The 16,487-nt window shown below is 45.0% G+C and overlaps 1 protein-coding gene across 9 annotated transcripts in view; it reads left to right on the top strand.

Annotated features, from left to right (window-relative positions):
- The window catches only part of CEMIP2 (cell migration inducing hyaluronidase 2), a 132,644-nt gene that overhangs the window by 19,634 nt on the left and 96,523 nt on the right, over positions 1–16,487 (top strand). For all 9 annotated transcript variants that reach the window (XM_082696586.1, XM_082696590.1, XM_082696585.1 and 6 more), the window contains 2 exons: positions 103–166; positions 14,120–14,180. In XM_082696586.1, the coding sequence (XP_082552712.1) occupies positions 156–166; positions 14,120–14,180 (72 nt within the window). In that variant the 5' untranslated portion in view covers positions 103–155. The remainder of the gene's footprint in view (positions 1–102; positions 167–14,119; positions 14,181–16,487) is intronic.

The raw sequence follows: 16,487 nt of genomic DNA, 5'->3' as shown, positions 1-16,487 counted from the left end.
GCTTCTTCGATGCAGTACTGGGAAGTGAAAGTTCTCACACATCTTTTAGAAATGAGAAATACTGAGACGAAAACCCCTTCCTTTTCTTCCTTTTGTCTGTAGACTGACAGCAGCTGTAATTATCAGTGGAAGATTTAATTCATGGAGGAATCTGTATGTATATAAGGTAATCTCAATATGAAACCTATTTTACGTATGTTAGATGCTGTGATTTGAGACATTACTGTGTAGTAATAATCCGCATGTACCGTGGTTTGCCGTGTATGACCTGTATGGTCTTGAGCAAGAGATCAGCCTATTTGAGTTCTTTTTATTTTATTTTAAGATTTTATTTATTTATTTGACAAAGAGAGCATAAGCAGGGGGAACTGTAGAGGGAGAGAAGCAGGCTCTCTGGTGAGCAGGGAGCCCAATATGGGACTTGATCCCAGGACCCTGGGATCATGACCTGAGCCGAAGGCAGACAGTTAACCAGCTGAGCCACCTAGCACCCTAAACTTATAATGTAAGTATTTTAAATAAATATGTAGCATAAGTAGAATGGAATAGAAAAATATAAAATGTATTGTAAGAAGGATAATAATGTCTACCTGCAGAAAAGGGTTCGAAGACATAGCATAGACACACACAGCAGTCCTGAGATTGCTATCCTTTCAAAGGTCTGCTTGGAAGCTTGGCCCTTGGTTGGGGATTTGGATTTGGGAAGGATTCCCACCATTGTCTCATTAAGAGTTGCTTACTGGGCTGAAATTGAGCAAGTGATATAGTTTATGCCAAATACCTGATGTCCCTCTTTCTTTTTTTCTTATTTTTTAAAAGATTTTATTTATTTATTTGACAGAGAGAGACATAATCAGGGAGGGAACACAAGCAGGGGGAGTGGGAGAGGGAGAAGCAGGTTTCCTGCCAAGCAGGGAGCCCACTGTGGAGCTCAGTCCCAGGACACTGCGATCGTGACCTGAGCCGAAGGCAGACGTTTAATGACTGAAACGCCCAGGTCCCCCAAACACTGATTTCCTCCGGGGAGTCTAGAATTTGAGACACGCTAAGCAAAGAGTGCCTATCTAAGCAGTCTCCCATAAAAATCTTGGGCATTGGGCGCCTCGGTGGCTCAGTGGGTTAAGCTGCTGCCTTCAGCTCAGGTCATGATCTCAGGGTCCTGGGATCGAGTCCTGCATCTGGTTCTCTGCTCGGCAGGGAGCCTGCTTCCCTTCTGCTCTCTCTGCCTGCTTGTGATCTCTGTCTGCCAAATAAATAAAATATATTAAAAAATAAATAAATAAATATATATATATATATATATATATATATATATATATATATAAGTCTTGGGCACGGAGTCTTCCAGTGAGGTTTCCCTGCCAGATAACATGTCACATGCATTGTCCCAACTCATTCCTGGAGGAATTACACATGTCCTGTGTGACTGTACAGGGAGAAGACTCTTGGAAGTTCATGGTTTCTTCTAAATTCCACCCATTACAACTTCTCCCAATGCTGATTTTTCTTCGTAGCTACTTACTGTCATAAATCCTAGCCATGAGTGTGACAGTATGCTGTATCTCATGCAAATCATTCCCTAGCAAATCATTAAGACTGGGGGTGGCCTTGTAGATCCCTCACACAACCTTACTTTACTAGATTTTTCTAGTAAATACTAGATTATACTTTGCATAATCTTGTAGTAGTAAATAAACTCTAATACACCGTAGCTTGAAGTATTATTTATCTCATGAAAATCACATGAATTTGAATCTTATGCTAAAGGATATAGAACAGGAAAACGGCCCTAACCTAACTTGAACTTTTCTGAACACTTTGCAAGTGGACTCCCCTAAAATAATTACCACTTAAGTACTAAGCCTTTTTTTTTTTTAAAGATTTTATTTATTTATTTGACAGATCACAGATCACAAGCAGGCAGAGAGGCAGGCAGAGAGAGAGGAGGAAGCAGGCTCCCCGCTGTGCAGAGAGCCCGATGCGGGGCTCAATCCCAGAACCCTGGGATCATGACCTGAGCCCAAGGCAGAGGCTTTAACCCACTGAGCCACCCAGGTGCCCCAAGTACTAAGCCTTTATGTATAATAGAAAATGGGACGCTTAGGACACTGTATTAATACTGGGACCCTTCTGCTAGCCTTGAGTTAATGAAAACTTTAGGAATTCCAGCCAGATAGACATTCAGATATCTTTTCTGAGTGTGTGTGTGGTGGTGGGAAATGGAGCATTGCACCATGAGAAAATAATTTGCCCTAGCAACTTCCTCTGCTTTAAAATAATGTAATGTATTAATAGCTGACGAGAACCCATTTGAGATCAAGACATGAAGACAACAGGATGTACTTTTTTGTTTTCAAGGTAGAACTCTGATGCCTGGCTGATCAACTAGAAAGTTTGATATTTGCATGCCTCAGGAGGAAAAAAAGATCCTAGATGGTTTGGGGGTTGTATTTTCGAGTTTTATCTACCCAGGCTGGGTCCCTCCATGCAAACCAAACTATTTCTGCTGGGTCCTACAGGTTTCAACCGCCTTCGCTGTCATGTTTATCAAACATAGATGAAAACTTGAAGGCATATGTATTTTTTTGGTTACTGCTACAGTTCTTATACTCAGGGATGGGCAAGACTGCCAGGTTTGTGTGGGATCCTATGCGGGAAAGCACTCTGTTTTTAGGTCCAGGTGACCACTTAGGCCATGTGGGCCGGCAGACCCCACGGTGTGGGAGCTCTCAATGGTTGGAAGAGATGCTGGATAGATTTGTGGCCCGTCTCAGTGGGAATCACAATTCAGTGCTTTGGGGATGGAGAGCGAGGCCATGTTCTCTGCAGGAGAGAAATGACTCCTGCCATTATGTCAAGCTCTGGTCAGGACAGGTGGCGGTCCTGTCCTGGTCACCAAGTGATCATACAGTAAAACTTCTCATCATGAACTGGGGCGAGTCTACCGAGTCATAACTAAGGGGTCCTAGCAGCAATCCTTTATAAAAGGAAGGTGCTACACCCAGAACTGACAATCAGCAGGACCCAAGGGTACAAGTACGCTGCATGGGCAGGATCCCAGGTCCCTCCCACCGCCCACCCCCTGGTATCCAACACTGTTGCCCCAGTGCTCCTCCTGAGCTCACGCTTATGGCTATATGGGCCTCCTGCATGACCAACCGAAGAAGGAGAAAAGAGTCGAGTTTGATCGGCAGATGAATCCAAACTGCATGTGGATGCAATGTAACAATGGATGGGATCTTCTTCTTCTTTTTTTTAAAAAAAATATTTTTATATATTTATTTGACAGGAAAGAGAGCACAAGTGGGGGAGCAGTGGCAGAGGGAGAGAGAGAAACAGTCTCCCCACCGAGTAAGGAGTCTGACGCAAGGCTCGATCCCAAGATCCCGGGATCATGACTTAAGCCAAAGGCAGACACTTCATTGACTGAGCCACCAGGGGCCCAGGATGGTATCTTTTCTAGAGCCCTCTTAGCTGTGTTAAAAGACGATGACAAGGGAAAATCCTCTCAGTGGCTAGAGCTTTGCGTGGTATACGTTGTACAGAAGAGATGCAGCCTGAGGTTAGAGTATATATGAACTCCTGGGGAGTGGCAGATGGCCTGGCCAGTTGACCCAGGGGTCTGGAAGGAAAAAGGAGAATGCAAGGCTGCAGAAAAGGAGGTCTGGCATAGGGGCCATGAGCAGTACTACAGGAGTAGAATGAAACGTCTCAAATGTTAACATCTTTAAGAGAGCATCTACAGAAAAGGCAGCAAACAACCAGGCAGACAAAATGACCTGGTCCGTTGATTGATGGCCAGCCACTGTCATTGGCCCTGTCACTGCTGGTGTGGTAGACACGTGAATCAAGTGTCCGTGGTAGTGGGGACAGAGACTATGCAGGGAACAAGCATTAGTGACTTCCACTTACCAAGACCGCTGCAGATGAATGTCCCACTTCCAGCAACAGACCTTAAGGAAGAAGTTGAGTATCTTGGGTTCCTTTTATCCTAGAAGGACCAGCAGTTTATTCTCAGGAATAGGCATATCTTCTCAGCCTGGGATTGGCTTTCCCTCCATCAGGAGCCTCAGCCAGCACCACTCTCTGAGGGCTTAGGAAGTGTTTCATTCACTGGTGTAGGGTCCCTCGTAACATTGTATCAGCCCCAGGACTGGGACTCACTTCCCAGCCTAGGAAATGTGGGAGTGGGTCTGTGAGCACTGCCCCCTCACACAGCATACCCCCCCGGAAGCTGCCGTGCTGACCAAGAGACAAGCTGTCCAAGGCACAGCCTGAGGACCAGCTCAGAGACACTACCTGGGGAAGATGGCCAGTGTTGGGATTCTCCCCTGGGACTTGCCGTACAGGCCACACTGCATCTCTGACCCCGTGGGGTCTGGAAGAGCACGTAGCCTAGTGACAGGGTTGCTGGTGTCACAGCGTGGACTTCAGGCAGACCTGTGTCCTGCTATGGGCCTCACTCAAGCCTGGAAGCCTTTCTGGTCACCCAGTATGTGGGTCCAAGTCTTACCTCTAGCCGTGTGATGTGCTGTCTTTGGAACCCAAAGAGGTCCAGAAGGCCTTTGTCTCCTTTGTGGTAGAAGATGCGAAATAAAACATCCCTTCAGATATTTTATATCTGATATAGATCTCCCTTTCAGATGAAGCTTCAGCAAGCTTCTCACCCTTGGGAGCACATATGTCTTACCAAGACCTCTGATGTCATCCAGTCCGATCAAAACAGTGTCGCCAGGGTCATAGATTAATGGGATGTTCTGTGGACCATCAAGATGATCTAGATCTCTTTGGACTGGATTGTGGCAGAGGAAGGAGAGTTAGTACAACACAGAGGGAAAATGGTAAATGTGTATTGTTGTCTGTTACATGGGACTTCAAGCTGTTTCTGATCCTTTTCTTTCTTCTTTTTTTAAAGATTTTTATTTATTCATTTGAGAGAGAAAGAGAGCACGAGAAGGGGAGAGAGGCAGAGGGAAAGCAGACTCTCCACTGAGCAGAGAGCCCGATGTGGGGCTCGATCCCAGGAACCTGGGATTACGACCCGAGCTGAAGGCAGACACCCAACCATCTGAGCCACCCAGGTGCCCCTGGTCCTTATTTTCTGATTGGAATAGAGAAGAACACATCTTTGATTCAAAGAATCAAAATCAAATTCCATTGTCCCCATCATTGATGCTGTTTACAATAATTTACATAGAGAAAAGTTCAGAGTGCTGGAGAACAGTGATTGTTCTCTGGGGTATCCACAGATGGCCTCTACCATGTCTGCACAGATGGTACACGGTGCGGCACAGGGGTCACTGCTGGGATATGGCTATCTGGGCAAAGTGCGTATTTGGCCAGAGAGGGTAATACGAGCTCGAAATACAAGGGTTAGACGTTTGGTAACCACATCCGAAGCTGAAGAAGAATGTGAACCGGAATGTTTATAGACGTGGTATAAAAATGATCAAGTATAAGAGCACCCGGGTGGCTCAGTCAGTTAAGCGTCTGCTGTCAGCTCGGGTCATGATCCTGGGGTTCTGGGATCGAGCCCCGCATTGGGCTCCCTGCTCGGCCGGGGAACCTGCTTCTCCCTCTGCTCCTCCCCCCGCTTTTTCCTGCCCTCTCTCTCACTCTCTTCTTTCTCTCTTTCAAATAAATAAATAAAATCTTCTTTAAAAAATGATTAAGTAGGGGCACCTGGGGTGGCTCAGTGGGTTAAAGCCTCTGCCTTCGGCTCTGGTCATGATCTCAGGGTCTTGGGATAGAGCCCTGCTTTGGGCTCTCTGCTCGGCAGGGAGCCTGCTTCCCCCTCTCTCTCTCTGCCTGCCTCTCTGCCTACCTGTGATCTCTGTCTGTCAAATAAATAAATAAAAATCTTTTAAAAAATTCCTTATTTAAATTCAATTTAGTTAACATATACTATATTATTAATTTCAATGGTAGAATTTAGTGATTCATCGGTTGCATATAACACCCAGTGTTTGTTGCATCACGTGCCCTCCTGAATGCCCATCCCCCCGTTACCCTCTCCCCCCACCCCCCTCCCCTCCAGCAACCCTCAGTTCGTTCCCTTGAGTTCAGTGTCTCTTGTGGTTCGCCTTCCTCTCAATTTTCACCTTATTTTCTTTGTCGTTCCCTTCCCTATGTTCGTGCATTTTGTTCCTTAAATTCCACATATGAGTGAAGTCATGGTGCTTGTCTTTCTCTGACTGACTTATTTTGCTTAGCATAATACCCTCTAGTTCCATCCACATTGTTGGAAATGGCAAGATTTGATTCTTTTTGATGGCTTGTGGAAAGACATCTTGACACTCTTCCAGACTGGAGGAAGACAGACCCCAACTGTTATCTCAATTACCTTTTCAGAGTGGGGTCTTACTGGTTTAGACCTCCGGGTTGAGACTGTCAGATTGGCATCTGTGCTTACAACTGATATTGCTGGGGACCAGTGTCCAACAGAAACACTGTGTTAGGAATGTCTACTGGCAGGTCCTCTACAGTCTGTGTGCCTGAGGCCATATTAATCTCGATCTAAGATAGTACACTTCACCTGGCAGGTGCCATCCGGCTACTCCTTGGTTGAGTTTGGTGTAGTCTATAATCCTCCCACTAGATTCATTCTATAGGTGCCAGACTGGTGAATTAATGGAAATATGATGGAGACCAAACCCTTAAATCTTTTAGCTGCTGGGATGCAATGTTGTTTGTTGCTTAACAAGGAGGTATGGGCCACACACACCACCACACAATTTTCACATACCAGCAGGGGGTCCTACAATTCAAAGCAATTCTGACACTATCTACCTGGAGATAGTGTCATAGTCCACAGGTTAAAGACTCAGTCCTGCAAGACTGTCCCTCCCCCCTCCCCACATCAGATACCAGTCACATGTCAGCTTGTCACCTAGGCTTCGGATTGGCCAACTATAGATCGTAGTTTCCCAAGACCCTCCTTGGGTCAAATTTAGGTTTGATTAATTTACTAGACCCTCAAAGGTAGGTTTGATTACTTTGCTAGAGGGGATCACAGAACTCAAAGAAACATTTTACTTACTGGATTACTGGTTTATTATAAAGGAATATAATTTAGGAGCAGCTAGAGCCAAGAGATGCAGAGGACAAGGTACGGGGCAAGGGAGGAGGTGGGGCTTCCATGCTTTCTCTAGAGCAAGTCACTCTCCCCAGTTCTCCATATGTTCACCAACCTGGAAGCTCTCTGACCCTGTCTTTTGGGTTTTCATGGAGGCTTCTTTACATAGGAATGACTGATTAAATTACTGACCATTGATTCAGCCTCCAACCCTTCTCCTTTCCCCAGAGATCAGGTATCCACCTGGGATTGAAAGTCCCAGCCGTGTAGGCATATGGTTGGTTCCCCAGATAACCAGCCCCCGTCCTTGGGTTCAGTCTTTAAGACGCCGTATTAATACATCCAGAGACACTGTTGTCACTCTCGTCACTTAGGAAATTCCAAGGGCTTTAGAAGTTCTGTGCCAGAAATGGGGACAAAGACCAAATATATATTATTATAAATCACAATATCATAGCCTCCATTAGCTGGGAGACTGCTGTCTCATTTCCAGGGCCTATCAGCCGGCTGTTGGCAAGATACTGGCAGAATGAATTGGTCTGAAGCATTCAGTTTGATCCAGTAATTTCTGTGTCTATGTTCTCTTTCCTGGGGCCACCCTAAATGACCAGTACCACGTGGAAAGGGAAAAATACGCGTTCTCTTTTCCCTTCTCTGCTTTCACATTTCCCCTCCTCTGTCTCTTTTCCACATAGCAGCTAGAATGACCCATCATAAAATAGAATTCAGATCACAATACCGCCCTCCTTCCAGGGGCTTCCTAGGACTCTTGGAAGGCAATGCATGGTCCCTCCTGTGGCCTCCAAGCCTTGGCATGGTTCGACACCGGCTCACCTCCTGGGCTTTGCTCCCTCATCTTGCCTGTTCACCTCTCTCCAACCTCCCTGGCCTCTTAGCTGTTTCTAACACATGGAGCACATTCCCTCTCCAGGGCTTTTGCATTTCCTGTTCTGTTTTCCTGGAAAACTCTTTCCCCAGATGCTCGCATGGCTTGTTCCTTTACTCCATTCTGGCCTCCGTTCAAGTGTCTTTTTGTCAGCCAAGCCTTCCCTAACTCTCCTGTCATAAAACCTTCCCATTGCTCTTTTTCTCTTTCCTCTACTGTATCTTTCTTTCTGGCACTTAGTCCATTGTTACATTTTATCCTATAATCGCTTGTTTGCTGGTTTATTGTCTTCTTGCAGCACCTCAACAAGAAAGCACGTTCCACGTGGCAGGCTTTGTTTTGTCTTTTGTTATGACTCCCAGCTCCTGGGAGCAAGGCCTGCGTGCAGCGGAAACTCAGTATAGATCTGTTGCATAAATACATGCACGCTTGGTTGTCTTTCTTTCTTTTTCTTTGTGAGGAATCATGGACTCTGATCCTTAATTCGCCACTTGGGACTGTGGTGAATTATTGATTTTGAAAGGCATCATTTTAACTCATTGTTTTAAGTCAGAAAAATATACGATCTTCCATCCCCTTCCTTCCTAATTTTAAGTGCTGCTTACTGTAGCTACATTCAAGGTAGCAAGATCCTCTATGTCAAAGAGAAATACAAGGGCTGGACCTCTAAAGCTTTTACGGTGTGTTCTGCCTGTCATTGCCAGGTCTGGTCCTCTCTTACTACAGGCAGACGTGCGAGTTCTCAACATGGACTTGGTGAGCCTCGATGAAATTCATGGGTGGGATTCTGGGGGCTCAAGCATCTTCTGAAATAGAGCCAGAATCGGGGGTTCATATTTCTGGATTTTGCAGGGGCCCCACAGGGTACCCCAGAGGGTAAGAACTCCTCAGAGAGTGGTGGATGTTGGTCTTCACCGTGCTTTCCTCCAGGCTCTGTTGCTATTTAATGGGCAGAGATTGCAGGAGTAGCAGAGACCTTCTCCCTTCTCTTCCTGAGGACGGCGGAGTAACTTGAAGAAAGTACAGCCACTGTGAAAGTTGACTATAAACACTAAAGAATGAAAACCTAGATCAATTTAGCTGTTCCACCCTCCTCCCAGCTGAATCTAGTTCTTTATGGAATGGTATTCACATGTATTAAAGTCTGTCCATCTGTCCATCTGCCTGTCTGTCCATCTGTCCATCTGTCTTTCCATCCATCTGCCCATCCACCCACCCACCTGTCTGTCCATCCGTCTTCCCATCCACCCACCCACACATCCATCTGTCTGTCTGTCCGTCCATCCGTCCATCCAAAAAATTTCCCACAACATGTCATTTTCACATGAGTAAAACATACTTTGTTTCGTTTTCAGATTCTGATCTCAGTAACATAATTCCACTTTCAAATAAGCTTTCTTCCCTGTTAGTGCAATTCTGATCTTCAATATTAAGAATAACATCTCCAGGGGCGCCTGGGTGGCTCAGTGGGTTAAGCCTCTGCCTTCCGCTCGGGTCGTGGTCTCAGAGTCCTGGGATCGAGCCCCACACCGGGCTCTCAGCTCAGCGGGGAGCCTGCTTCCCCCCCTCTCTCTGCCTGCCTCTCTACTTGTGATCTCTGTCAAATGAATAAATAAATAATCTAAAAAAAAAAAAACAGTCTCCAGCCAGTAACAATTCCATAGCATTGTTCCACACACTTTGAGACATGGTTAATATTTGCTGGTCAAAGTGAAAATGAAAAGAAGATACTTGCTGCTTCTTACAAATAAAAATAACTATTTTTCTTGTTTAATGAAATAATAATTGATATAAAATTCACACTTTATTAAAGATAAGATAGTCAATTGAAATAAATTCTAGGCCATCTATTGCTAGTGATATTTTGGAATATTTATTTTCAGATTTTTTTCAGTTCCCACACACACCTGAACTCATTTACTTTAAAAAGGGGAGATTCTACTAAAGATGATATTTGAGAGTTTGCTTTGCCATTTCATGTATAATGGGCATGTTTCATTAAATAGACTTTTGCATTATTAGTTAATGGTTATAGAGAGTCTAATATATTGATTAAATAATTTTTAAAAACCACTCATAATAAAATTATTTTTAAAATTTTATTTATATTATATTTTAAAGTAGGCTTCATGCCTACTTTATGACCCTCACATTAGGCATTTCATCCTCTACTGACTGAACCAGCCAGACAACCTGCCCCCCCCAAACTTTTTAAAAAAAACTTTTTATTTTAAGATTTTAATTATTTATTTATTTGTCAGAGAGAGAGAGAGAGAGGGAGAGAATACAGGCAGAGAGGTAGGCAAAGACAGAGAGAATCAGGCTCCCCTCTGAGCGAGGAGCCCGATGTGGGACTCAATCCCAGGACCCCGGGATCATGACCTGAGCTGAAGGCAGAGGCTTAACCCACTGAGCACCCCCGGCATGCCTTAATAATAACTTCTGAAAAATTTGCCTAATGGGAAAAAACTCTCCCATTGATGGGAATTGGGATCATCCCCCCCCATTATTACTTTTTTAAATAAAGGTATTTATTTATTTATTTATTTGACAGAGGGAGATCACAGGTAGGCAGAGAGGCAGGCAGAGAGAGAGGAGGAAGCAGGCTCCCTGCTGAGCAGAGAGCCGGATGCTGGGCCCGATCCCAGGACTCTGGGATCATGACCTGAGCTGAAGGCAGAGGCTTTAACCCACTGAGCCACTGAGGTGCCCCTCATCCCCCACCCCCCATTATTATAAACACTATTGGGGGAACATCCTTGTACAAACACCCATGTACACTTGTCTGAGTATTTCTGTAAGATACAGTCTGGGTTTTGATTTTTTTTTTTTTTCTGTAAAATATCAGTTGCTTGGATAATCTCTAAGGTTCTTCCTATCTCAAGAATTTGGAAGGTATTTTAAATTGTAATTTGATCTTCTTATTTTTGTATAAACATATCTTATATATCCCAGATTAAAAAAAAATTATATATATACATATATATAGCGCATATATATATATATATATATGCTATTTTTTAAGGCTTTTGTTTGCTGTCTTTTGTTTTTTTTTTTTTAAGATTTTATTTATTAATTTGACAGAGAGAAATTACAAGTAGATGGAGAGGCAGACAGAGAGAGAGAGATAGGGAAGCAGGCTCCCCACTGAGCAGAGAGCCCAACGCAGGACTCGATCCCAGGACCCTGAGATCATGACCTGAGCTGAAGGCAGCGGCTTAACCCACTGAGCCACCCAGGCACCCCTGTTTCGTTTTGTAAAGAGGCCTCCATACTCAATGTGGTGCTTGAACTCATGACCCTGAGATCCAAAGCCACATGCTCCAGGAACTGAGCCAGCCAGGCACCCCTGTTTGACATTTATTTATTTATTTAAATATTTTATTTATTTACTTGAGAGAGAGCGAGTGAGCATGAACAGGGGGAGAGGCAGAGGGAAAGAGAAAAGGAGAAGCATATTCTCTGCTGAGCAGTGAGCCTGATCCCCCGCTAGATCCCAGGACGCTGGGATCATGACCTGAGCTGAAGGCAGATGCTTAACCAACTGAGCCACCCAAGTGCCCCTTTTTTAAAGTAGAAAAATAAAATAAATTAAAAATAAATTAACTAAATTAAAATAAAAGAAACCAAATCTTGAGATCACTAGGGATTCCCTTAGTAGTATGTTTTATTGCCCAATTATTATAGTCACCAGTTATTCTTTTCACCTAGTTTAAAATCCGATACTGTTGTATAAATTTATTTAACTGATTCCATTCACCACTGAGGCCTCTCTGAATCTTCTCTGGGAGAATAATTTTTTTTATACATACTTTCAAGGTTTAGCAGTTCAGTTTTTCTCTTCTCCTGTAAATGTAATTCTAGCTCTTGAAAAAGAGAGAGGTTGCATTGCTGAAATTTTTCAAATTATAATTAAAGAGCATTTGTAGGTTTTCTGCCTGAATTAGGGGAAATTATACACAACAACTGGACTGTACTCTTCGTTGTTCATGTCCTGAATGACAGAGAAAGGCTAATCGGGCTGTTCCAGGTTAGGAGAAACTAAAAAGAGGCAGCAGCCACATGCAATGCACAAAGTTTTGATCCTGAATTCTGGATTGGAGTAAGATACTATAAAGGACATCGTTGGGCCAATTGGCAAAGTGAGTAGGGACTGGATATGCTAACAATTCCTGAATTTGATAATTGTGTTGTTTTGCTATAAAGTCCCCATTCCCATGAGATCTATGCTGAAGTATTTAAGGTTAAAAGGGAATGATGTCTGCTGTTTATCTTCAAATGGTCCAGAAAAAAGTACGTATAATTGTGTAGATAGAAAGAGTGGTGAGCAAACATGACAAAGTGTTCACACCTGATGTATCTGGGTGAAGGGTCCACAGGGTCCTCATACTGTTATTTATTTATAAGACAGAGAGACACACAGCAAGAGAGGGAACATAAGCAGGGGGAGTGGGAAAGGGAGAAGCAGGCCTCCCGTCGAGCAGGGAGGCCAATGTGGGGCCCTATCCCAGAACCCTAGGATCATGACCTGAGCCAAAGGCAGATGCCTAATGACTGAGCCACCCAGGTATACCTCCTCACACTATTTTTGCAACTTCTGTAAATTTGGTTGGTTTCAAAAAGCAAAAAAGAAAAAAAAAATCTTTCAGAGCGCCGTTTTCTTTTATGAGGAATTTTTCACATTCTATGTATTGGGCTCCTGTTTGTAATCTGCAGGGTGTGATCAAAGATAATTATAGGTGTAAAATTTCAGTCAGATAGAAGATGAGGCCTCTTACTCCATTTATGTTTCACACCAAATTTTCTTTTCTTTTTAAGTTTATTTATTTAAGTAATCTCTACCCCTGATGTGGGGCTCAAACTTATGACCTTGAGATCAAGACTCACTTGCTCCTTCAACTGAGCCCCCGAGGTGGCCCACTCATCAAATTTTCTATGCACTGAAAGGCAGGCAAGGAAAATGTCAAAATACAAAAAAATTAAAAAGACAAAGATGCTTAAGTGTAAAAGGAAGAATGAATCACTGTTTGTCTCAACAGATTTTTTAAAGTAATTATGAAAAATAAAAACATCAAGAAAAATAGAATAATAATATAAACACCTATATGTATATCCATAACCTAGAGTAAACAATCATCAGTATATTCTCACATATGCTTAAAAAATTATTTTTTGTTAACATATTTTATTTATTATTTATGTATTAGGTTTTTTCTAGCATATTTTATTTTATTTTTTTTTAGATTTTATTTATCTGTAAGAGAAAGAGCACAAGCAGGGGGAGGAGCAGGCAGGGGGAGAAGCAGGCTTCCTGCTGGGCAAGAATCCCCTTGTGGGACTCACAGGATCCCAAAACCCTGGGATCATGACCTGGGCTGAAGGCAGACATTTAACCCACTGAGCACCCAAGTGCCCGCTAAAGTATTTTACAGATGTCATGGGGAAGCTCTAAAAAGAAGAATATTTTTCTTTATAACTACAATACCATCATCATCCCTGCCAAGATTAGCAATAATTCCTTCATGTTACGTAATTCCTAGTCTATATTCAAAATTTTGCATTTGATTCCCCAATACCCCTTTCATTGATTCATTCCAATGAGGGTGGGGTCAAGAACCACAGGGGGCACTTAGTGTGTATTTTAAGTCTCTTTTCATCTAGAACTGTCTTTTTCCTTTCTGTGGTTTATAACTTTTTCCCTCTTGTGACCAGCAAATGTAATGGGGGACGGGGAAGAGAGATGATGAAGAAGGAGTTTGAGGGGCGCCTGGGTGGCTCAGTGGGTTAAGCCCACTGCCTTCATCTCGGGTCATGGTCTCGGGGTCCTGGGATCGAGCCCCGCATCGGGCTCTCTGCTCAGCAGGGAGCCTGCTTCCTCCTCTCTCTCTGCCTGCCTCTCTGCCTACTTGTGATCTCTCTCTGTCAAATAAATAAATAAAATCTTAAAAAAAAAAAAAAGGAGTTTGAATAATGCCTCGTCTTCTATATTACATGGGTTTACTATACATAGTATCTAATTTAAAAACCAGAGATTTTTTTTTACTCCCTCGGAGACAAAGTGAATACTATTTTGAGCCCTGTTTACCGTCTCCTTGAACCTCACTGTTCTCCTCTGTACTATGGGGTTAATGCTAGCGCTTGTCCTGTCTGTCCCGCAGGTGTGTTAGGAGGACGGAACGAGACGGCGTCCGGGAAAGCGTTCTGTTCCCTGATGCGCAGGTAAGTCAGCCCGGCTTTATCATTTCCTCCAGCAGACTGAGCTCGCAGGAGACGTTAAATCGAAATGCGGTTCGAGGCCGAGGGAAACAAAGGAAGAATCAAGTTCTGTTAGGACCCGTGAAGTCTCTGTTGCCCTTTCTCCTCAAAGTCCAAACCTCAAGCCTGAATCCGCAGTAATAACCCTTAAAACTAAAGGGTGAACTCTGGGCGGTGGGTTCCCGCCTCCCCCCATGCCCCCCATCGACGCCCCGCCCCCATTCCCCCCATCCCCCTCCGTCGCCCACCCCCACCCGCAGCCGCTGCGGGGCCAGGAAGCGAGGGGCGGCGGCCGAGCGCGGCTCGGGGCCGCAGGGCGCCGCGGGCACAAACAGCGGGGCCCGGGGCGCTCGCACCCACGCCCTTTCCGCCCTCCGTGCGTCAGCGCCCCCTCCGCGCCGCCGACACTGTCGTTTCCTGCGGCGGCCGCGAGCCGACGACGGACGGATGGGCCGCGCTGGCACGCTGGTGACACCTAGGGTCTGGCTCCGGGAAACGCCCGCGCTTGGCGGCAGCCGGTGCTCGCGAGTGTGAGCCGCGCCCGGCCGACCCTGTCCCAGCGAGACGGCGCTGCGCCGGGGCCGCCCCTGGCGTCGGCATCTGCTGCTTCTCCTTCGAAAGCGAGTGGTTCTGTCTGTCTTGGTGGAAGCCCTTGAGCGGCTCACGCTAGACGGAAAGTATGAGCCCGTGGGCGCCCTGTGCCCGACGCAACATCAAGGTCATGGACTCCAGCAAACTAATAGGCAAATGTCTTCACACTGTTGCTTACATGCACTTAGTGCAATGGTTAAAAGCAGGACTTCGGGGTGGAAATTTCTGGCACCTGCTCGTGGTTATCACCGCCACCGCCCCCCCACCAACCACTTAGCTGCTCCTTAGTTCCCTCATCTGTAAAACATGGAGACCTGCGGTATCTACCTCATAGGGCTGGGGGGTCTGCAGAGTTCATATATATCTCTAAATCCCCCACGGCAGCTCCTGGCACGTAGGAAGCATTATGTTAGTGTTGCTCTTTGCACGGAGATGTGTAGCCTCTGCACAAACACCTCCAGAGATGGAGGCCTCCCGAGCTCACCAAGCCGGCCGCTTGGTCTTTGGTGGCTCTCAGCGGTCGTAGGCAGCCCATTGTACAGACTGGGGGCAGTGCCAACATTTACTGGGTCCTGGGGGAGATGTTTTGCGTGTGGTGTGTTCTGTGTGGAATTCTGTCTCTCCACTTGTGTTGATTTACATGTGACATTACTGTGAAGACCAGAGAGTTGGGGGAGCTTGCCTAGAGTCAAACCAGGATTACATGTTCCAGTCAGAATTTGAACTTGGTCCTCTCCCGCTCCAGTGTCTTCGAAAATTGGCAGAGAAGTCACTTTTCCATTGAGACTTTAGTTTCTCACAGTGGCTGGTGCATCATAAATCTTCCAATGGTAGGAATTAATTTATATTAATACTTTATATGCTGCCAAAGTCCTTTTGAACCATCCCTTCCTCCTCCTCCCCCTCCTCCTCCTCCTCCTCCTCCTCCTCCTTCTTCTTTTTCTTTCTGAGACATGCTGCTTACAGCTCTTTTCCTTTACTTGGTTTTACCTGTGTACAGTAGCAGTAGAGTGGTCGTGCCTCTGGACACCTGTGTCCCACAAAAACCATGAGAAGCGTTGACGAGGGTTCCCTTTGAAGGTACTTTCACCTGTAGTACAGAAACTTCAATTAAAAAATTTTTTTTTAACCTTTTTATTTTTTTTTTCGGTTTTATTTATCTGACAGAGAGAGATCACAAGTAGACAGAGGCAGGCAGAGAGAGAGAGGGAAGCAGACTCCCCGCTGAGCAGAGAGTCCGATGAGGGGCTCGATCCCAGGACTCTGAGATAATGACCTGAGCTGAAGGCAGAAGCTTAACCCACTGAGCCACCCAGGCGCCCCCTATTTTCTTTAATATTGGGAGATGGCCCAAAGGTGATGAAAAAAGTGGGACTTATTTATTTTCCCTGAGCCTCAGTTTCTTTACCGTGAAATGAGGATAATTGTACACAACAGTGGTTAGAAATCTGAGATACTGTGTTACTTGTCTGAAATAGACTAAATATGTGTGTGCATTAAATCACTTCATTATTATTTTTTAAGATATTTATTTATTTGAGAGAGAGAGAGAGAGAGAGAGAGAGCAGGAGTGGGGGAGTAACAGAGAAAGAGAGAGAAGCAGACTCCTCACTGAACATGGAGCCCGAGGGCCGACTCTATCCCGCAACCCTGAGATCAGGACCTGAGCGGAAACCAAGT

The sequence above is a fragment of the Mustela nivalis genome, assembly GCF_964662115.1.
Source record: "Mustela nivalis genome assembly, chromosome: 13".
Taxonomy (NCBI): Eukaryota; Metazoa; Chordata; class Mammalia; order Carnivora; family Mustelidae; genus Mustela; species Mustela nivalis.
This window is presented reverse-complemented; position numbering and strand designations above follow the sequence as displayed.